This window comes from Capsicum annuum, chromosome 7, assembly GCF_002878395.1.
Source record: "Capsicum annuum cultivar UCD-10X-F1 chromosome 7, UCD10Xv1.1, whole genome shotgun sequence".
Lineage (NCBI taxonomy): Eukaryota > Viridiplantae > Streptophyta > Magnoliopsida > Solanales > Solanaceae > Capsicum > Capsicum annuum.
In genome coordinates this window covers 7486284-7509409 of record NC_061117.1, presented here as the reverse complement: position 1 = coordinate 7509409, position 23126 = coordinate 7486284, and the positions used below count along the sequence as shown (strand labels likewise).

Here is a 23126-nt window from a genome sequence, read left to right as displayed (position 1 = left end):
TTGTATATAATGAATTGTACACGACCAGACATAGAATACACTATTAGTAAGTTGAGTTGGTACACGAGTAATCCCAATAAAACTCATTGGATGGAAATGAAAAGAGTTTTGGGGTATTTTAAATACACTCAAGACTATGCTTTGCATTATAATAAATATCCAGCGGTACTTGAAGGATATAATGATGCAAATTGGATTACTGGATCGAATAAAGTAAAATTTATGAGTGGATATATATTTACTATCGGTGGAGGAGCGGTCTCTTAGAAATTATCTAAACAGACATGTATTGCTCACTTCACAATGGAATCTGAATTTATCGCATTGGATAAAGCCAGTGAATAAGTAGAATGGCTCCGGAATTTCTTGGAAGATATTACTTATTGGCCCAAACCAGTGGACCCAGTATGTATACACTGTGATAGCCAAGCGATAATAGGTAGGGCAGGGAACATGATATACAACGGTAAATCTCATCACATAAGATGGAGACATAATACCGTTAGAGAACTTCTCTCTAGTGGAATTATCACTGTTGACTATGCAAAGTCAAATGATAATATATCGAATCCACTTACAAAAGGCCTATCTAGAGAATGAGTTGAGAGGACATCCAAGGAAATGGGTTTAAGGCCTAGGATAAGTCAGCATGGCGGTAACTCTACCTAGCAGACTGGAGGTCCAAAGAGCTAGGTTCAAAGAGATCAAACAAAGTTGTGTCTGACAGGTTCAACATTGTCAAATACCAAACCCGTTCTCATGATGTAGACAATGTTTAGTAAACGAGGATAAGACTTATAGTGTGAAGTCTTTTAATGATTATCTAAATTTGTCAGATTTAACCAAATAATTTAATCTATAGGAATGGACGTTTAGAAATCACCTATGTGAGGGTGAAGTCGAAGCCGCTTCGAGGAGAATGTTATTAAAGGCCTATTCTCTAAGCTCTCATGAGACTGGGACGTGTTCATGGCTAAAAAAGTAAAACCATGAGAACCATAAACGGTAAAAAGCTGATTGTGTGACATGTGTTGTCTAGGTGTACATTAAAGTTTGATGGTTCAAAGATATCAAATCTACCGATTAACCGAGTGCATCCAATGCATGTTCACTACGAAAAGTTCAAAGAAAAACCCTCTTATCTAGATGCAATCAGTCTTTGCTTGATGATCACATATTTGTCCATAAAGTTTTACAAAGAATAGCCATTTCCCATTCATGTGGGGGATTGTTGGGTTCAATTGGTATGAATGGAAGATGGAGGGACACAACCTTTGAGGAAAGACATGTTGTTTTGGAAAATGAGTGACTATTCAGATAGTTGTGTCTGCTCAGAAAAAGACACAATGCTTCAAATGAACAGACATGACTCTTCCAAAGGATACACCTTTTCGGATGAACCATTTCCACTTTTCGGAAGGGGCACTTGATGGCTATATAAACCTGCATTTATCCACAGGTTTAGTAATAAATTTTTTTCTGAATATACAAACTTTTCTTCTCTTCAAAACATTTCGTGTGATTAATTAAATCGTTGAGTGAGTTCTAAGAGATTCCAATTATTTAAGGTACCGCTACATTTGGTTTGTTTGGCCATTTTATCCTAGGAGGAAAATTCTGCAACCTCGGGTACTTGAGGGGAATTATTTGCGTGAATTCAGAGGACTTGTCCATTTCTGTTTCTCTTAATTTCTAAAAAATAAAACACACTTCTTTGAAAGATTACTTTGATCTTATGTTGAGGGTGTTGTTGTACTTCATAGTATTCTTGTTTTAAACTTGAACTAATGTTGAAGTTATTCTGTCAAATTATAGATTCCGTGTACCTGAAAACATTGAAAAACAACAGCTACTACGAGAAAACCTAAGTTTCTACATGCGAAGAACATCAAATCTCTCTTGAAGAAAATCTTTCAACTAAAGCCTCTGTTAGTTTTAAAAGGATAAATTGCAGACAACGCGATTGAGACACTGTCTATTTTGCTATGTAGAAAAATAAGCACCAGAATATATGAAACTAAAATGAAGAAGATGGCATAGAGATAAACTTCTGAAGTGAATGTAAAATTCTATAGAAGAAGTTACATAAGTATTCTAAAAAAAAACAACTGATATAGATCATGGCCCTACTTTAAAGTCATGGTACTAGCACTATGGTAACTACCTCCTAAAATGACTGAAAAGAAAAATACAGAAAACTAAAACTAGATACTGTAGTCCTAAAATAACTAACTAATACTCCTCTTTGCATTCGGAGCTGCAGATTCCAAGCTGTTGCCTTAGGAACTCGAACTTATTGACCGAAAGGGATTTGGTAAATACATCTGCTAGCTGATCTTCCGATCTGCAATAAACAACTCACTTCTCCTTTTTTCTGCACATCCCTCAAGAAAAAAAGTTTGATGTTAAAGTGCTCAGTCTTCCCATGGAACACCGAATTATGAGAAATAGCTATTGCAGCTTGATTATCAACATGAATCTCCATATTAAATTTTTGTTCCATATGCAAATCATAAAATATTTTTCTCAGCCATAAGGTGTGATTTACTGTTGCTGTTGCTGCAATGAATTCAGCCTCTGCCGTGGACTGTGCCATAATTTTGTACTTCTTGGGGCACCAAGAGAAAATCCCTGATCCTAGACTGAAGTAATATCCTAATGTACTTTTCATGTCATTAGTGGATCCAACCAAATCACTATCTGAGAATCCATACAACTTGAAATTCCCACACTTCTTGAATTTGACACCATATTCGATTGTACCTTTGATGTATCTAATAATTTTTTTTGCTATTTGCAAATGCATTTTAGAAGCACAATGCATAAACCTAGATAAAAGACTTACAACAAATAGAATATCTGGTCCTGTAACAGTGAGATACATCAAACATCCAATTAAGCTTCTGAAATTTCCTTCATCAACTTTATCGGTTCCATCCTCTTTGCTCAACTTCTCCTTCGGATTCATCGGTGTGCTTCTTGCCTTGCAATTTTCCATATGGAATTTCTTAAGTATCTCCCTTGCATACTTCTTTTGGCAGATAAAAATTTCATTATAGCCTTGCTTGATTTCCATTCCCAGAAAGTATGTCATTAGTCCTAGGTCTGTAATCTCAAAGACTTATATCATTTCTTTCTTAAACTCTTCAACCAGCCACACATTATTTTCTGTCACCAAGAGATCATCCACATAAAGGGAAACAATGAGAGGATCAGTTCCCTTGTGTTTGACATAAAGAGTAACTTCAGACAGATTTCGAACAAATCCCAAACTCAGCAAGTGATCATCAATCTTGTTATACCAAGATCTTGGGGCTTGTTTTAAGCCATAAAGAGCCTTTCTACGCAGACACACTTTTTCTTTTTTTCCTTGCTCAATGAAACCCTCGGGCTGCTCTACATAGATTTCTTCCTGCAGTATACCATTTGAAAAAGCAGATTTGACATCTAATTGAAACACTTTCCAACCCTTTTGTGTTGCTATTGCTAGCATTATTCTGATGGTATCCAGTCGGGCTATTAGAGAAAAGGTATCCTAGTAATCAACACCGAATATTTGGGCATATCCCTTGACAACAAACCTAGCCTTGTATTTGTTGATAGAACCATCAGAATTAAGCTTGGTTCTAAACACCCATTTTACTCCAATGACCTTTCTGTCTTTTGGTTTATCAACTAACTCCCAAGTGTTTTTTTTCTTAAGCATTAGCATCTCCTGCTCCATAACATTTCTCCATTTTTCATCTTGAAGCGCTTCGTCGTGTCCTGCAGGCTCATAAACTAACGCATTATATTGTTGAAAGATGTCAGAAAGTAATCTTGTACCTCTAACTGGAGGATCATCTACTAACTCATTTTGCCATTGACCGGATGTCTGCTCCTCTGAAGAATTGATTGAAACTTGGTTGTTCTTCAAATCCTATTTCTCTTTCTCATTAAAGTGAACATCTCGACTAATAATCATCTTCCCTGTTTGTGGATCATAGACTTTGTAGGCTTTAGAGGATGAGTTATAACCCACATAGATTCCAGGGACAACCCTTTTATTAAGTTTGTCTCTTTTAACCTGTGGCGCATGAAAGAAACAAATACAACCAAATACTTTAATGAAGCTTAGAGATGATTTGAATCCATTCCAAGCCTCAAATGGAGTTTTACTCTCCAACGCTTTAGTAGGAAGCTGGTTTTGGAGAAATACTGTTGTATTAGCTGCCTCAGCCCAAAAATTTTTTGGCAAATCTTTTTCATTCAACATGCACCACGTCATTTCCATTATATACCTGTTTCTCCTTTTACTAACTCCATTTTGTTGTGAAGTGTATGGAGTAGTAAGCTGATGAGAAATACCCTCTTCTGTACAAAATTTGTTAAATTCTTCAAACTTGTGCTCTTTTCCATTATCATATCGTAGGGTTTGGATTCTGCAGCCACTTTGATTTTCCACCATTTTCTTGAACTTCCAAAAAATTCCAGCCACTTCAAATTTGTATTTCATGAAAAAAATCCAGCAGAATCTTGTATAATCAACAATGAATATAACATAGTAAAGACTACCATTAAATGACGGTGTTTTTTGAGGTCCTGCAACATCTGTGTGAATCAATTGTAACTTTTGAGAAGCGCGCCATGATGCTTTAGGAAATGGCTTCCTATTCTGCTTACCAAATTGACAAGCTTGACAACTTGGTAAGTGATCAACTAGATTTGGTAGTCCTTTTGTCATAGCTTCCTTCTTCAGCAACAATAATGCTTGTAGATGAGAATGACCAAGTTTCTTATGCCAGATTTCAGTAACATCTGCCTTCGTGGAATAAGCAAATTGTTTCTTCTCTGTTGGATCAAAGGAAAAACTCCTTCCTCTTATCTTCACCCTAAAAATTTCATTTCCAGCAGTGTCACTGATTTGGCAGTGATCATCTCCAAAGAAAAGTCTAAATTCTTTTTCCATCAAATGTCCTACACTTAGCAAGTTTTTATCAATTTCAGGAACATAAAGAACTTCTGAAATTTTCTTTATGCTTGTGTCAGTTTTGATAGCTATGGTTCCAATTTCTTTGACAGAAAGATGGTCCCCATTTCCTATCCTAACCTTGGAAATTTTAGTGGGCTTCAACTCCTTGAATCGGCTTTTTTTATGAGTCATGTGATTAGTGCACCCACTATCAATTAACCAAGAATCTGTTGAGATCTTACTTGAGAAGCATGTTGCAACAAAAAGAAGATCCTCTTCTTCTTGATCAACAACTTGAGCATTTGTTTCCTGTTCCGGGGCTTTACCTTTGCAAATCACCGCTTCATGTCCAAGTTGACTGCATTTCTTGCATTTAGCTTCAGGTCTCCTCCAACACTTGAATGGTGGATGACCTTTTCTTTTACAGTGATGGCAAGGGGGAAAGTTCTTTTTCGCACTTCCTCCTTTACTTTTATTGTCAGTTGATGTTTCTCCTTCACTCAATGCTTGATTCTCTTTCATCTTTAGAAATTTATTAACCTGGTGCTTACTGACAAGAGCCCCTTTCTGTTGTAACATCCTGTCTCATGAGCCTTCTTTTCTCTTGAGCTTTCAGGGAATTGAGCAACTCTGTCAAACTGATTTTTGACATATCCTTAGTATTTTCTAAGGTCGTAATTGTTGCTTCATACCTTTCAGGAACTGCTACCAGAATCTTCTTAATAATTCTTGAGTCAGCAAGTGTAGAGCCAAGTAGCCTCACCTTATTTGCAATATTAAGAAGTCTATCTGAATACTTCTTCACTATTTCAAAATCCTTCATTTTTTGTAATTCAAATTCCTTAATTAAGTTTAGAACTTGCATACATTTTATCCTCCCATCTCTACCATACTTTTCCTTAAGATAATCCCATACTTTTTTAGCATTTTTCAGAGATATTATCCGTGTGAAAACTGTTGATGATACAACAACAAATAGACATGTCTTGGCCTTGGATTTCCTTGTCTTCTTTTCTTTATGTGTTTTAATCTGAGCCATGGTGGGATTATCCGGTAGGGCTGGAATATCGTAATCCTCTTATACACCTTCCCATAGATCTAAATGATCCAAGTACGTCTCTATTTGTACTGCCCATACCTGATAGTTTTCTCCATCAAAGACCGGCAGAGCAATTGGTGAGAAATTTGTTCCAGAATCCATGACTTCTCAAACTCTACCACAAATCCCTTAAGATGAAAGCTTTGATACCAAATGTTAGTTTTAAATGGACAAATCGCAGACAATGCGATGAAGACACTGTCTATTTTGCTATGCAGAAAGATAAGCAGCAGAATATATGAAACTAAAATGAAGAAGATGGCACAAAGATAAACTTCTGAAGTGAATGTAAAATTCTGTAGAAGAAGTTACATAAGTATCCTAAAAAAGAACAACTGATATAGATCATGGCCCTACTTTAAAGTATGGTACTAACACCATGGTAACTACCTCCTAAAGTGACTAAAAAGTAAAATACAGAAAACTAAAACTAGATACTGTAGTCCTAAAGAAACTAACTAATAGCCTCACTTGCAACAGGGACTTGCTCAGTCATCACTGTCTTAAACTCGTGTTGTACTTGAGTCATTGTGTAGTAATTTGTAATCGTTACCTATTACTCTATCCATACATTGTAGGTGTCCTCATTGTTTGTTCTCTTCTTGAGTGTTGTGTCAGCTAAAGTTAGTTGATATTGCGACTAAAGCTAGCTAGTGCTTGATTCAGTTAGAGTTAGCTAGTGCTTGATTCAGTTAGAGTTAGCTGTTTCAGTTGGTGCAAAAGAGTTATTGCCTTGAATTCTTGGAATAGAGCTATTGCAAGTTGCTGAGGATTAAGAGGTTAATCCTTGAACCATGGAGTCTGTATTCGAGTTTGCTTGAAGATAGTAAAGCGGTTGGAAATCCTATGTGGTAGGTCGTGATTTTACTCCCTTGAGCAAGGAGGTTTCCACGTAAATATTGTGTGTTTATAGTCTATTTTACACTGGAATCTCTATTTACTCGAATATTATTGCATACATTAGTTAGGGACCAGGTCCCTAAGTTGGTGGTCTGGTCGTATAGTTCTTCAAGATACATTAGTACATCATTTAGATTGTTGTCGAGGTAATCCATACATTCAGACAGATATGAATCATTTCAACAACTCATAATCCACTTTCAATCATTCTTAAGTGATATCGTCAATGTAATTTTGTGACATTTTCCTATAGATAAGCCGTTGCTTTTAGCCGGTACTCTTCTTACTAAAGAAGAAGACTTACTGAAAGAGGGAGCGAATCCATCACGGGACAAGGAAGAAAGTAGAAATTCCTTCAAGTTCACTAACACTTGGGAACATCTGTTTCATTAAACTAACAACATTTTAATTCATGTCTTCCAATATCTACTGTTAGTCGTCGATCATGACATATACAAATTTTCCTGTGTCATATTTAGTCGTTCGCGCTTCCTTCTATCCTATGTAACAAACCTAATACACATTTTTTCTTATATCCTGCTATCGTTAGATACATGCTATTCAACCTTTTAGAATCATATTGTTAACAAATAATTAATATAGAGAAACATCAAACCAAACTATATAGTTTGATACTTACATTGGAATATCCTAATGTGAAAGTTAAAATTCAAGTCCCACCAAAAAAAAAAGTTTAAGATTCAGAAGAACAGATGAAAATAAAAAAGTCAGAAATGGTCAACAACAACATACTCCGTATATATATCAAAGTAATGAGATAACCAAAGCGCGCGAAACACTAGATAATAACCAAAATTAAAGGACAAGAAATTACGAAAATAATGCTAATACTATCGGTATGCAAGCAGAAACCGATACTGAGGATTTCAGTCACACCAGAGGATAGGTGACCTATAATGTTCTAGTTCCATTGTTTTAAGGGATAACTACATATATTAATAAACATAGACTCCTAATTATCCTATTTAGCCTAAGTTTCGATTAATTACAATTCATAACCCCCTCTTGCCTCACTACTAAAAAAATTGAAAAAACCGACCACAAAAAACCGACCACGCATTGTGGTTGGTTTTTAAATTATTAAATTTTTTTTTAATGTGGTCGCTTTTATATTTTAAAATATCAAAATAATCATTTTAATAATTTTTGTATTAGTTATTATTTATTTAAAAAAAATAAATAACAAAACCGACCACTTGTGGTCGGTTTTCTTTTAAAAAAAAATTAAAAAATATTTTAAAAAAATCGACCACAAGTGGTCGGTTTTTAAAAATTCCTTTTTAATTAGTTTTTTTTACTAAAACCGACCACTAGTGGTTGATTTTTATTTTAAAAAAAAAAAAGAAAATATTTTTTAAAAAGCGACCACTTGTGGTTGGTCTTTAATTAAAATAAAAAAGAAAATAATTTTAAAAACCGACCACTTGTGGTCGGGTTTTAGTTAAAATAAAAAAGAAATTAATTTTAAAAAATCGACCACTTGTGGTCGGTTTTTTATTAAAATAAAAAGAAAATAATTTTTAAAAACCGACCACATGTGGTCAATTTTTTAATTTAAATAAAAAATAAAATAATTTTAAAAAATCGACCACTTGTGGTCAGTTTTTGAACGAAAAAAATAAAAAAGTAAATAATTTTTAGAAACCAATAATTATATATATGTAATCAAATATATATATTATTTTCATTAAAAAATAATTATATATATAATTAAAAAGTATTTTAAAAAGTGACCACTTGTGGTCTATTTTATTTTAAAAATTAAATTTATAATATTTTATAAAAGCCACCACAAGTGGTCTGTTTGGGAATTAGAAAAAATAAAAAAGAAAATAATTTTAAAAAATTGACCATAAGTGGTCGATTTTTATTGAAAAATAATTATATGTAAAATCTAATATATAATTTTTTGTAATTACACTTATCACACGTATTCGATAACCAATATAATAATAATAAATATCAATCAAGCTTAGATTTTGTAAAAGAAAAATTATACTAAGAAATATATCAAATAAAATAAATAAATTACATTAATTATAATCTTTATCTTTTATTTATGTTTCAATATATAAAATAAATATAATGTAGTGATCGATTGATTAACGATGTAGTCAAAAAGTAGTAGAATCTATCCAAACATATTGAATACCTTGATTTGAAATGATAGAAGTAATGATATACTGTACGTTAAAGTTATATTAATGTAAGCTAATCAAATTAATCGATAACTCATCCAAGTATGTATATGAAATATGTCGCATTATATTATTGAATAATATACTCGTGTATGTATGTGATGTATATAGTACGTATTTAGAACTTGATATAGTCGATAATGTGTATGTGTGTGTATGTATAGGTATATATATTATATATATATTATGTAGTGAAGGTATAATAACATAAGATAAACTAACCGATAATTCATCTGAGTATATGTGAAATATGTTGTACTTATTATGGAATAGTAAAATCGTGTACGTAATGTATATAGTACATATTATAGAATTGATATATATATGTGTGTGTGTATGTATGTGTGTGTGTGTGTGTATATATATATATGATGAAGTGATTGATGAACTATGTCGTCAAAAACTAGCAGAATCTATCCAAACATATTAAATACCTTGATTTAAAATGATTGAAGTAATAATATATTGTACGTTGAAGTTATATTAATGTAAGCTAATAATCAAATTAATCGATAACTCGTCAAAGTATGTATATGAAATACGTCGCTTTATATTACGGGATAATTTACTCGTATACGTATGTGATGTATATAGTTCATATTTAAAATTTGATAGTCGATAGTGTGTATATCTCTGTGTGTGTAAAACGATAATTCATCTGAGTATATGTGAAATACATTGTAATTATTATAGGATAGTAAAATCATGTGTAATATATATATATATCTTGTGTAGTGATGTAAGTAATACATAGTCAAAATTAGACACATTGGAAGTAACATTAGTTTTTTAGACGTAAAAAGTTAATTGGTAAATAAATTGTTGACTTTTGGCATATAAGTGTGGTCATTTGAGAAGTGAATTAGTGAGTCAAAAATGTTTTAGTGTAGTTACTTGAAAGGTGAACTTGTGTTTTGAATATAGTTAAGTGTGGTCACTAGAGAAGTGAGTTATTAATTCAAATACGATATTTTACATAATTTTATATTTATTAAATTATTTTTCGTAAATATGCACATTCACATTTTTTAAAATACATTATCTAGTTGTTTATTATTATTATTATTATTATTATTATTATTAATTTATTTCAAATTTATTACCGATAGTTTTATATAATAATTTTATGTAACATTAATTTTACATGCTTAGTTCACTACAAAAAATGGGTCAAATGGAGGGGTTTTTTTCCGGAGGTTATTTTAACCCCCGTAAAATTATATGAATTTCGCGGGTTAAAAACTTGCCGCTAAAATTTATAAATTTGCGGGGGTTTTTAACCCCCGATATCCATCAAATATTTTTGCGGGATTTTTTAACCCCCGATATCCATCGAATATATTTGTGGGGGTTAAAACCCCCTCTACCCATCGAAAAAATAGCGCCTAAACTTGACTCCTTTTTGTAATAATGAAGCTAATTAACCAATAATTCATCAGATTAATACATTGTAGTACTATATATATAATACCGTATTCAAAAATTAATTAATTGAAAATTATTTGTAGTATATGAAATGCATTGACATTATTATACGATTGACATCATTAACTTTATTTACATAATTTATTTATAATTAATTTAAAAATAATAATTTTATTTATTTATTAATATTAATTTTATATAGTTACTATATTTATTAAATATCAACCTAATTCATTTCAATTTTCCTAATTTATTTAAATTCCAGCCATTTTATACCTCAATTTGTGTCAATTAGGTTTAATTTGACTCAATCGAAATCCCCAATTCAATTTTTTTTAACTTAATTTAACTCATCTCCTCAATTCTAATCTCAACCGTTCATCATATTTGATCAACGAAGAGCCATTTTTTTATGTTATTCGATGCGTACCTCCTGTTCTAATCTCAATCCCCTGTTCACTATTTTTAATCTTGAAATTGGACAGCTTCAAACTATTTTTCTTGAATCGGGGGTCTATTGAAAACAACCTATTTACCTCAATGGTAAGATCTGCGTACATTGTACCTTCACAGACCCCAATTTGTGGGACTAAATCAGGTTAGTTGTTGTATTCATTTTCTTGAAATCTCATAGCGAAAACAATCAAAAGATGTCACCTTGAACGATTAATTGATTGATTGATTTATTATTATTATTATTATTATTATTATTATTATTATTATTATTATTATTATTATTATTATTATGCTCAATTTATTTCAAATTTATTATTGTTAATTTTTATATAATATTTTCTATGTGACATGCGTAATTTATTTGTAAGAATAATAATTTTTATAATATTTTTAAATTTATTATTACAATTATTGACACTCAATTTTGACCACTTGATACTCCTTTAGACTGCTATTCTATCAAAATTATTTAATTTTAAATATTATTTTTTTTGCGCATTATTCTTATATTAAATACATACTGACGTGTCACATTCATGATAAAAAGATGCGCAAATTATTTTTATTACATTTTAGTATCATTTTTTCTTATAATTTTTTAACTCAAATACGATATTTTACATGATATTAATATTTATTAAATCATTTTCACGTAATTGTGTTCACTCACATTTTGTAAATACATTATCTAATTTTTATTATTTTATTATTATTATTATTATTATTGTTTGTTATTTTTATTACCATTATTTAAGCAAACAACCTAAATTAAATCAGTTTGTCTGATTTATTTAATTTTTCACCCAATTTTTACCATAATATAACTATTTTAGCCTAAGTTCTATTCAATTTATTGCAGTTATAGCCAAAAATTAATCCAATTTTTAACCCCAAATTAAATCCAATGGCTGACCTTCTTTTAAATAATTTTAATCTCAGCCGTTGATCAAAACTAATCCAACGGCTGAAATCGTCTCAACCCCCTTCCCTTTTTAAAACTCATACAAACCCTAATCCCTCCTTTTCAACAAAATGGCCGCCTACCCCTCTCCTTCCTCTCCTTTTTCTCTCTATAAAGGTCAGCCAACCACCACCATCTAACACCCTTTCTCCGGTGAGCCTCCACCGGCTAAATTAGCCGTAGGTGAACCACCAACTGCCTTCCTTTCTTTCTCCATCTCTCCGTCCGGCGAACCCATCGCCACCGTCATCCACAGTGGCAAACCGACCAGAACCGGTGAAACGACCATCAGCCGCCACCGCCGCCTTTCCCTCGTCGTCATCGTCACCACCATAGATGCCGCCGTCAGGCAGTCCACCGACAAACCCGAACCAAACACCAGATCTTCTCTTCGTCACATGCATCCTCCGCCGCTGCCTCGACTCCGTCGCCAACCGCCTCAATAACAAAAACAACGGCGACCAACCAAACGGTCCCTCCGGCTACCAGCTCCTCCAGCCACCGTCAATGCTGTAGATAAATTAGATGGTATTTCCATATTTTTGCTTCTTGTAAATTACTTGATATGACTTGATTATTTTCCTGATGTTTCGTACCCATATTCGGGTTCTACTGCTTCCCTGCTCTAGTGCGAGTTGCAATAGCTTTGATCACTTATATTTCGGTTTGTTACAATACACGACAAACTTAACAAAGTCTTTGGTTTATGATTTTTTTTGTTAGGAATATTCTATGCCCTGTTACGTAAAACTGATTTCTTAGGATGAATGCTTTTTGTTAGGTGAATTTCTTTGTTTGGAATGTGACCGACCATATTAGTGAGTTTGAATTATTTCCAGACGGTTATTGATTGGTTAGAGTTGGTAAGTGAGTGATCATGTTAGTAGTTCTGTACTTGATGAAGTATAACAGAGGTGAAATTGAAACAATAGGTGAACGACTTGAATAGAAACATTGTCCATAATTTCCTGGATCCACAACTAAATCTCCAAGTATCCATGAACTAGGAATAGAAACATTGTCCATAATTTCCTCATTGGCTCTGTTTTTCTCCAAGCACATGCTCAAGTCACTTGAGAAGTGGATTAGCGACTTGAAAATGGTTTTGTGTAGTTACTTGAAGGTGAACTTGTGTTTTGAAATTTGTAAGTGTAATCACTTGAAAATGTGAATTTATGACTTGAAATTGATTTAGTGTTGAAATGTGAATTCATGACATGAACATAGTTAGGTTTAGTCACTTGAAATGTGAATTAGAGAGTTGAAAATGGTTATAGTGACTTGAAATGCCAATTAGCTATTTGAACATGGTAAGTAACATGAAATGTGAAGAAGTTATTTGAAAATTATTAAGTGTAGTGACTTGAAAATGATTAAGTGTAGTTATTTGAAATTGCAAACTTGTGACTTGAAAACGGTTAAGTGTAGTTACTTGAAATTGTAAACTAGTGGCTTGAAAATAGTTAAGTGTAGTTACTTGAAATGTGAATTAGTTACTTGAAAGTGGTTAAGTATAGTGACTTGAAATGAATGATTACGTGTAGTGACTTGGAAATGATTAAGTATAATTATTTGAAATGTGGAGTAGTTACATGAAAATTGTTAAGTATAATGATTTGAAATGTGAATTAATTATTTGAAAATGGTTAAGTGTAGTGACTTACAAAGTGAGTTAGTTATTTGAAAATGGTTAAGTGTAGTGACTTGAAAGGTGGACTTGTGTTTTGAATATAGTCAAGTGTGGTCACTTGAGAAGTGTGGTCACTTGAGAAGTGCATTAGTGAGTCGAAAATGTTTGTAGTTACTTGAAAGGTGGACTTGTGTTTTGAATATAGTCAAGTGTGGTCACTTGAGAAGTGAGTTAGTGACTTGAAAATGTTTAAGTGTAGGTACTGGAAATGTGAACTTGTGTTTTGAATTTAGTTATGTGTGGTCACTTGAGAAGTGCATTAGTGAGTCGAAAATGTTTTAAGTGTAGTTACTTGAAAGGTGGACTTGTGTTTTGAATATAGTTAAGTGAGGTCACTTGAGAAGTGAGTGAGTGACTTGAAAATATTTAAGTGTAGGTACTTGAAATGTGAACTTGTGTTTTGAATTTAGTTCAGTGTGGTCACTTGAGAAGTGCATTAGTGAGTCGAAATGTTTAAGTGTAGTTACTTGAAAGGTGGACTTGTGTTTTGAATATAGTTAAGTATGGTCACTTGAGAAGTGAGTTAGTAACTTGAAAATGTTTTAAGTGTAGGTACTTGAAATGTGAACTTGTGTTTTGAATTTAGTTAAGTGTGGTCATTTGAGAAGTGCATTAGTGAGTCGAAAATGTTTTAGTGTAGTTACTTGAAAGGTGAACTTGTGTTTTGAATTAAGTTTAGTTTGATAACTTGCGAAGTGAGTTAGTGACTTGAAAATGTTTAGGTGTTAGGTACTTGAAATGTAAACTTTTCATTTTGAATTTAGTTTAGTTAGGTAACTTAGTGACTTGAAATGTTTTAAGTGTACTTACTTGAATTATGGATTTGTGACTTTTCTTTTAAATTTAGGCACTTGAAATGTGAACTTGCATTTTGATTTTAGTAAAGTGTGGTCACTTGAGAAGTGAATTCGTTACTTCAAAATGTTTAAGTGTAGGTACTTGAAACGTGAACTTTTCATTTTGAATTAAGTTTAGTTTGGTAACTTGTGAAGTGAATTAGTGACTTGAAAATGTTTTAAGTGTAGGTATGTGAAATGTGAACTTTTGTAACTTGAATGTGTTTGATTGTGTAGATGTAACCTGATTATAGCTGGATATACCAATGGAATATTGATAATAGAATGGGTGAGGCCGAGAATGAAGATGCGGATGCGGATGGTCGGTTTATTTTAAATTTTGTGGTCGTTTTAATTTGAATTTTTTATTTTTAAAATTATTTTTTTCTATTTTAATAAGATAGTATTGAATTTTTTTTTTATATATATATATATATAAATCAACCACACATGGTCGTTTTTTAAAAAAGCTACAACAGTTTTACCGATCAAATGAAGATTTAGAATTATTTGCATTAATATTTAAGTTGTAAATATGACGGAAATTTTTGTTATGAATTTCTTTTATTATAGTGGTGTTCATCGGGTTTGATATGGTTTTCATCAAAAGCAAAAGAAGACCAACTATCGAAAATGGCATAACTAAAAATACGACATTTCAAGATAAATAGATTTTGGAAATTGACCAATCAAACTATATAGGATATTTACAGAACCAGATTTTTTTTTTTCCAAAATCTTTTTAGGACCGCAAAATGTGCTAACTGAAAGAAAAAATTGACCCAAAAGATATTAGATTTTGGAAAAGCTAATGAGGAATCAAAAAATATGGTCCTTATAAATATTTTTGGGATAATAATAGAGACCCTTCAATATCAATAATTGAATTTAGCATTGATGTAGTCATATACGAATTCAGGATTTAAAGTACTTTTCAATTTCAATCACGGCTTCAAGATAATATATAAGTAATACTAAGTTCATAGTAAAATATTTATAGATACGTATTAGAAATATTAATTTAAATAACGAGTTAGGGAAGTAATATATCAAAGCAAAAAAGACCTGTGTACCAATGTACCATATATCATAATCGCATATTAGTTTACCGTAAAGTAAAAAAGACTCGTGCACGAATGTTACCATATATCATAGCATATTAACTCAACCGCAAAGTAAAGAAAACCTGTGCATCCAATGTACCATATGTGATAATCACATATTAGCTCACCATAAAGTAAAGAAGACTTTTGCAGTCAATGTACCATATATCATAATCGCATATTAGCTCACCATAAAGTAAAGAAGACTTGTGCAGTCAATGTACCATATATCATAATAATGCTCACCATAAAGTAAAGAAGACTTGTGCAGTCAATGTACCATATATCATAATCGCATATTAGCTCATCACAAAGTAAAGAAATGTGCATTCAATGTACCATATATCACAATCGCATATTAGCTCAATTATATCGACGACTTGAAGACAAAGCCATCTATTTCTTAGGGCAAAGGGCACTCCATCCTCGTAACTCCTCCCACTCGATCCATAAGGTAGTCCAAGTCATCAAGATGTTGCCACACGAAGAGTAAATATATGAGGTCGGGATCCCCGGTCCATTGAAATGGTCACGACATCAGTGGCGGAGTTACAATTTTCATTGAGGGGGTCCAGAAGTAAACATACGAATTAGCTGGAAGATGTTCAACATCTACTATATATACATAAAAAATATTTTTAACCACGTAACAATGGTATAATTTCCGTCAAAGGGTGGATAAAAGGTGGCTCCGCCCCTGCACGACACCCATATTAAACAAGGAGAAACAATAGTAGCAATAGCAGCAACAAGCAATCTGAGAATAACAAAGAATTACACTGAAAACTGGCTATTCTTCGCGGCTCAAAATATTGCAGCTACAATCACGATTTCCATCATTCAAATTACGAATAGGATGTAAGAAACTCCACGTAAAAAAATTCATCTCGATCCAAAAATGATGAATTGAAAATGCAGAGAAAAAAAAGGAAATTTTCTTATATGATCTTCTCCCTCTAATCAAAACTGGCTGCCTTGTCTCTCTTCTTGTATCACATACAAGACCAAACCAAGAATTAGATCTTTTTCAAACATTAATATGAACCATAAAAAGATTTTGATCCAAATACCTTTTTGCATTCACATGGGGAGAGAAAAACAAAGAGATAATGGTATTAAAAAAACACCTAAGCTATCACTTTTTGTGAGTTTCACACGTCACACACCTCAACTATCAGTTGTTCCTTTTTCCCAACTGAACTATCATCATCTATGTTTTAAAACGCACCTAGTTGAGTAGATGGTGACGTTTTAGGTAGTAACTGATAGCTGGGGATTGAGCTCGCAAAAAAGTGATATTTTTGACTGTTCACTCAAAAATAGAAGACAATACATGAGTTTCACGTTCGATTAGAAAGAGATTCCACATAACAGAAATAGCCATCACATATATCAAGAACCAAAACCAAAGAAACAAAAAAAAAAGAAAAGAGAAGTGAAGAGAAATCATCCACATACTTCCAATCTAAGAGATGCTGGGCCAAGACATTTCAAGATCACAATCATAAGTTTTAATAATGGATTCCACATGTAAAGTTATTACTTTTTTCGTTTGTGGAGAAGTGGAGAAGCCTTAGCAGCAATTATTGCGAAAGTAAAACGTCTGCAGAAATTGTGCCATTATAAGATATGATTCGACCAGAGAATGAGGCAGTAATTACATACCAGTATACACGAAGATGCAGATTACCACGTGGTCATTTTTAGTTTTTCTTATGGGGCTGCTTTCTAGAGGAACAACACAAGTTTCAGCTATAAGAATATGGTCATCATCAGCAATATTATCTTCATCAAAGCCTGGTTGTCCAGAAAGATGCGGTAATTTAACCATTCCTTATCCATTTGGAATAGGAAAAGGGTGCTACTTCAACAAACAGTTTGAAGTGAGCTGCAATAACAACACTGCTTTTAGTCGTGGTCTTGATGCGTTCTTGAAACACATATCAATGGACTCCATCACGGGTGTACTTAAGTTTGGTCCTTCCCCCTACAACAAATCAACTGGAAAGAACATCTATGATGATGCATATAGTTGGACAAACAGCGACAGTTATTTCAGTATTTCCAACAAGAACAATTTAGTAGCCATTGGGTGTGACATTTATGCTTACGTCAAGGATTTAGACATCAGTAGTGGAGATAATATTATAAGTGGATGTGCTTCTTTCTGTGGCGACGCCACCAAAAATGTTTCATCTTCTTCGGCTTCATCATCTTATTGCACTGGGAATAATGGTTGTTGTCAGTCTGCATTTACAAAAATACCAAGATGGATGAGTTTGTCTATACAAACAATGAACACGGAGAACACATCGTGGACATCTAGCAATTGCACCTATTTATTGGTTGTAGAAAAGGGCAGTTCTGAGTCTGACATCACTCAGTTACTTGGTAAGTGCAAAGTAAATGATTATTATGAAGGAAGGATCGCGGTGGACTGGGTAATTGACAATGTTAGCTGTGACAAAGCCATGAGAAAGCCAAAATATTATGCATGTGGAAGGAACAGTAGATGTGTCGATGACACTACTAGACCTGCTGAGGGATACCGATGCAATTGCTCTCCTGGTTATCAAGGCAACCCTTACCTCCCTCATGGATGCAAAGGTACTAATTTCTTTTTTCTTTTTTGTTTATGGGATTTAACTTACGTACATTACTACCTCCATTTTAACATATGTTTCTTATTTTCATCATAGTCTGTTTCAAGAAGATCTTCGTGTGCGGATATTTAATAAGTTTTTAATTAATGATATTCGCATATGTTACACTTAATAACACCCCCTTATAGGAATGAAATGGAGTGTTTAAGACGACAAGATTCAAGGGTTACTTTCGTAGATTCAAGGGTTACTTTCGTGTTTTATATAAACCTTTTGTTTAATATCACAAGATCCAAAAGTATTCTTTATATTTTTAAAGTTTGTGCAAAGTAGAGCTAAGACACATAAACTAAAACAGAGGGGTAACAAAATCACAATATCTCACACTACCAATGTATTTTAACTTATTTCAGCATGTAATATGTCTGATTTTCTAGGTTACTTATCTCAGTTTTTATGGATAATTACTTTTTAATTTCCACAGACATCAACGAGTGTGCAAGTCCAAAAGGGAATCGTTGTCCCAACAATACTCGTTGTGTTAATACGCCTGGCAGTTTCGTTTGTGAGCAAAATAAGGTGAAACACATGCTGGCTAAACAACTCTCCTTAGGTATTGTATAAACTCTCTTCTTTGTTTTGTTTCTTTTCTTTTTTTCCTTGTCAAGCAAAGTAATGCTTTCTGCTACTTTTTATTTGAGAAACATTACACTTTTTAACTGTCAAATAGATTCATGATCCTTTTAGTTATCTTGATCTAAGTTTTAAATTACAAAGGGGCCTGGCAAACTAGGGAAAATAGGAGGAGCACCAGTTTAGGTGTACTTTGCATTTACAGACCTTTTTCTTAGATTCTCAAAATGGATTTGTGCTATGTTTTATATCAAATTGGTTTGCTCACAAGCAGGTATTGGAGCAGCACTTGCTTTTGTAATCTTGGTAGCAATTTGTCTCTGGCTACGCAAATGGCTTCGGAAGAGGGAAGAAACCAAAGCTAAACAAAAGTTTTTCAAGAGGAATGGTGGATTGCTTTTGCAACAACGTATTTCCTTAAATGGAGAAAGTGGTGGTGGCACTTCGTCAAAGCTCTTTTTGAAAGAGGAGCTGGAGAAAGCAACAGACAATTTCAATGAAATTCGAATTCTTGGTAAAGGAGGGCTTGGGACTGTTTACAAAGGAATGTTGTCAGATGGAAGCATTGTAGCTGTGAAGAAGTCCAATGTAGTGGATGAAAATCAAATTGAACAGTTTATAAATGAGATACTCATTCTCTCCCAAATAAATCACAGACACATTGTCAAGGTACACATTGTAACGTTCTCTACCTTCAAATTGTATGGAAAAGAGAGGTAAACCTGAAGTGCACTAATAACATTAGAAAAACTTCAGTACTCTTCCAAAATAACACACTACATTTACAAACAGAACTACTACATCAACCATAATTAATGAACAATTTAAGATGATACAATAATCACTCACTTTAAGCACCTAGGATAAGTCAAATACAAGTGAACTTAGCACTTAATCACACTTTTAACATTTAAGTTTACTATTTTCAACAGGTACTTGGTTGCTGCTTAGAAACTCAAGTCCCATTATTAGTTTATGAATACATCTCGAGCGGAACCTTGTCATCCCATATTCATGGAAACCTCAGTCACAATTCAAACCCTACTGTCTCAAAGTCTGAGTTGGATGATCAGATTGTTCCGCTTGCTCCACCCCCAGCTATAATATTATCATGGGATCACCGCTTACGAATTGCTGCAGAAATAGCAGGGGCACTTTCTTACATGCACTCATGTACTTCTACTCCCATTCTTCACAGAGATATAAAATCAAGCAACATATTACTAGATGATAATTTCAGAACAGTGGTTTCTGATTTTGGACTTTCGAGATTATTGTCTGTTGACAAGACTCATTTAACAACATTGGTAGGGGGTACACTTGGTTACATAGATCCAGAATACTTCCGATCAGGCCAACTTACAGACAAATGTGATGTCTATGCCTTTGGTGTAATTCTTGCAGAGCTTCTAACAAGTCAAAGAGTTGTCACTTCAAATAAACCAGAAGATCCAGGTTTGGTCATTCGTTTCACATCATCACTGAAAGAAAATCGTATAATTGAGATTGTAGACCCTGAAATTGTAAAAGAAGTTGAGGATGAACATATGATTCTTGCTGTGGCCAAGCTTGCCAAGAGATGCTTAAATTTTAATGCAAGAAAAAGGCCATCCATGAAGGAGGTGGCAGCTGAACTTGACCAACTAGGAAAAATGAGGCAAGATATGCCTCATGCCAAGCGCTTTCAAGATAACATTTCACAAAAAAGTGAAAGTTCATGTAGTCGTACGTCTGATTGTACTGAAGAAGATAATCAGAACTCAATGTCTCACAATGCAATGCATTAAGACGGAAAGTGAAGTTTGTAACTTTTATACCTTCAACCACTGGGGAGTGGTGAGTAGACTGGAATGACATAGTTTCAGCTTACCGAGGATATGACCTTAGATACGAGGGTGTGAAGGTTGCGGATTAGGGTAGAAGGTTAGGAGGTTGTGGAGTGTTTTCTTGCTTCCTCATGGGTTTAGGCTTGGTGGTGTCTATCGTAGTATTAGCTTTATTCTTGTAGTGCCTTGCTTTTAATTTCTATCACCATTTGTTGTTTATGGTGTTTCGGTTATTGCACTCTTTTGTTGTTGTTACTTTTTCAATATTAGTTGCTATGTTTTCTTCATAAACATATTCACCAGTAGAGGTAAAGTTTGCGTACACTCTACCCTCTCCAAACCCCACTCGTGGAATTTCACTGGACATGTTGTTGTTGTTGTGTTGCAGTAATTGCACACATGGACACAAAATCAAATGAAGATTTAGAATGATTTGCATTAATATATAAGTTGTAAATATGATGAAAATTTCTGTCATGAATTTCTTTTATTATAGTGGTGTTTATGGGTTTTGATCCAGTTTTCATCAAAAGCAAAACAAGACCTACTATATAGCTTATCCACTTTGGAATGGGATTCATCAAAAAAATAAAATTAGTTATAGAATAGATTCGAGTGGAATCATGGCTCATTCATCTACGGGTGGGTTCATGGGCCCGGGGTGCCTAATTTGTTAGTCCTATGGAAAATGACCAACCAAAAAATAGTTGGTCTTGCTATATAGTTGAAAACTTTCTTGGCGTATCATTTCATCAGTGTAACACCCTTTGAGAGGGAGGGCAGCTTTTCAAGTAGCTTTTGTTCAAGTCAAATTAATTTTATTTAAATTTTTGCTTCTTTCTAGGAGGTAAAATAGAAGGGCAACCCCGCCGCTCTACATATGAAACTACAACACATCTCGAAACTAGAAACGCAATTAAAGATATAGTACTCTACATTATGCCAGGAAGAAATTTAGTTTCGTTAAGGATGTATCATGCCATTTATAGGATAATTAAAGGATGTTTTGTTTTAATTTCGATAGTACATAAGGATGTGGTTTAAGGCTCCATTTGTTTTTATTAAGATTCAAACGTCTGAATCTGAATGTACATCTGAATAATTAAGATATTGTCTCTAGGTCTGAAAACGGAATGATTAAGACGGTTTATTTTTCAACATCTAAATGTGCATAATTTATTTATTTGTATATATAATAAAAATATAATTCAAATAAAAAATTAACTATATATCAAGAAAATATTTAATTTAATACAACAAAATTATTATTTGATTGAAGAAAAATATTTATGTCTGTTAGTGATAGTGGAGATGCTCAGAGGCGGAGCCAGCCTAGTAAAGGGGGTTCGTCGGGGTTCGGACGAACCCCTTTGACGAAAAATAATATTATTAATACGTGGTTAAAATGATTTTTATGTATATATTGTAGATGTTGAACCCTTTTTCGGTGAGTTTTTCTTCAGATTTTGAACACCCTCAGCAGAAATCTTGACCCTGCCTCTGTTTGTACTGGTGATGGTGGTGGTAATGGTTGATGTTAGTGACTAGTAATGCTGGTGGTGATCAGTGGCGGAGCCAAGATATTCATTAAGGGGGTTCGAAAGTGAACACACAAACTAGCTGAAGGGGGTTCAACATATGCTATATATACATAAAAATAACTTTAACCGTGTATAAATAGTGTAATTTTTTGTCAAAGGGGATTCGGATTAACCCCCTGGATGTATGCTAGATCCGCCACTGTTGGTGATAGTTGTGATGGTAGAGATAGTTGGTATTGTAGTAACTGTTATGACAATGACGATGGATAGCGGTGGTGGTGGTTGTGATATGAAGTCGGTTGATGTTAGTTTTTTGGAGGTATTGATTGCGGTGACTGAAAAATGAATGCATGATGTTTGACGATGTGTTGGTGGTAGTTGAAAACACAATTAGCTGTGATAGTGTAGATAGCTGTTAGTAGAGATAGATTGTACTAATGGTAGTGGTTATTGTGGTGGTAGAGGTGGCGATACCGGTGACAATAATGGTAGTGGTGGTTGAAGAATGTGTGGAGGTTGATGATGTATTAGTGGTAGTTAGCGGTGGTACTAGTTGTGATAGATGAGTTGGTAATAGGGATTGGTCGATAGTGGTTGATGATGGTGGTGGCACTGGAAATGGTGAAAGTGTTGGTGGCGGTGGTGGCGATAGCGGTGGATATAATTAGAATAATGGAGGTGGTAGATTTTGTAGCGACTGACAATAATAGTTAGTTGCGATATTAGCAGTCAATAGTGGTTGTGATGGTGGAAGTGGTTAGTGGTGGTGGGTGGTGGTTGACAATGGTGGTGGTGGCAGTGGTGGTGGCTGGTGATTGTAGATAAAATGGTGGTGAATATTATCCAACACAATAATATCTCTTAATGATATTAAGACTAGATT

General features: G+C 33.6%; 2 protein-coding genes across 13 annotated transcripts in view; one reads left to right on the top strand and one right to left on the bottom strand.

Moving 5' to 3' along the window:
• Positions 1 to 15847: 15847 nt before the first annotated feature.
• The window catches only part of LOC107852616 (putative pentatricopeptide repeat-containing protein At3g15130), a 25878-nt gene continuing 18599 nt past the window's right edge, over positions 15848 to 23126 (bottom strand). For 10 of the 12 annotated variants that reach the window (XM_047415167.1, XM_047415170.1, XM_047415164.1 and 7 more), the window contains one exon: positions 15848 to 17887. The gene's annotated coding sequence lies outside the window, so the exon portion shown is untranslated. The remainder of the gene's footprint in view (positions 17888 to 23126) is intronic. The other 2 variants (XM_047415171.1, XM_047415168.1) reach the window with 2 other exon arrangements.
• LOC107854657 (putative wall-associated receptor kinase-like 11) lies at positions 17320 to 20955 on the top strand. The gene is made up of 4 exons (XM_047415162.1): positions 17320 to 18247; positions 18728 to 18856; positions 19151 to 19545; positions 19809 to 20955. Exons 1-4 carry the CDS (start codon positions 17320 to 17322, stop codon positions 20661 to 20663), a joined length of 2307 nt encoding a protein of 768 aa, XP_047271118.1. The 3' UTR covers positions 20664 to 20955.

Coding starts and splice junctions, on each gene's coding strand:
- LOC107854657 (XM_047415162.1), top strand. CDS start 17,320: ATGCAGATTACCACGTGGTCATTTTTAGTTTTTCTTATGGGGCTGCTT. Junction 18,857..19,150: donor GGCTAAACAACTCTCCTTAG/GTATTGTATAAA, acceptor GCTCACAAGCAG/GTATTGGAGCAGCACTTGCT. Junction 19,546..19,808: donor ATCACAGACACATTGTCAAG/GTACACATTGTA, acceptor TATTTTCAACAG/GTACTTGGTTGCTGCTTAGA.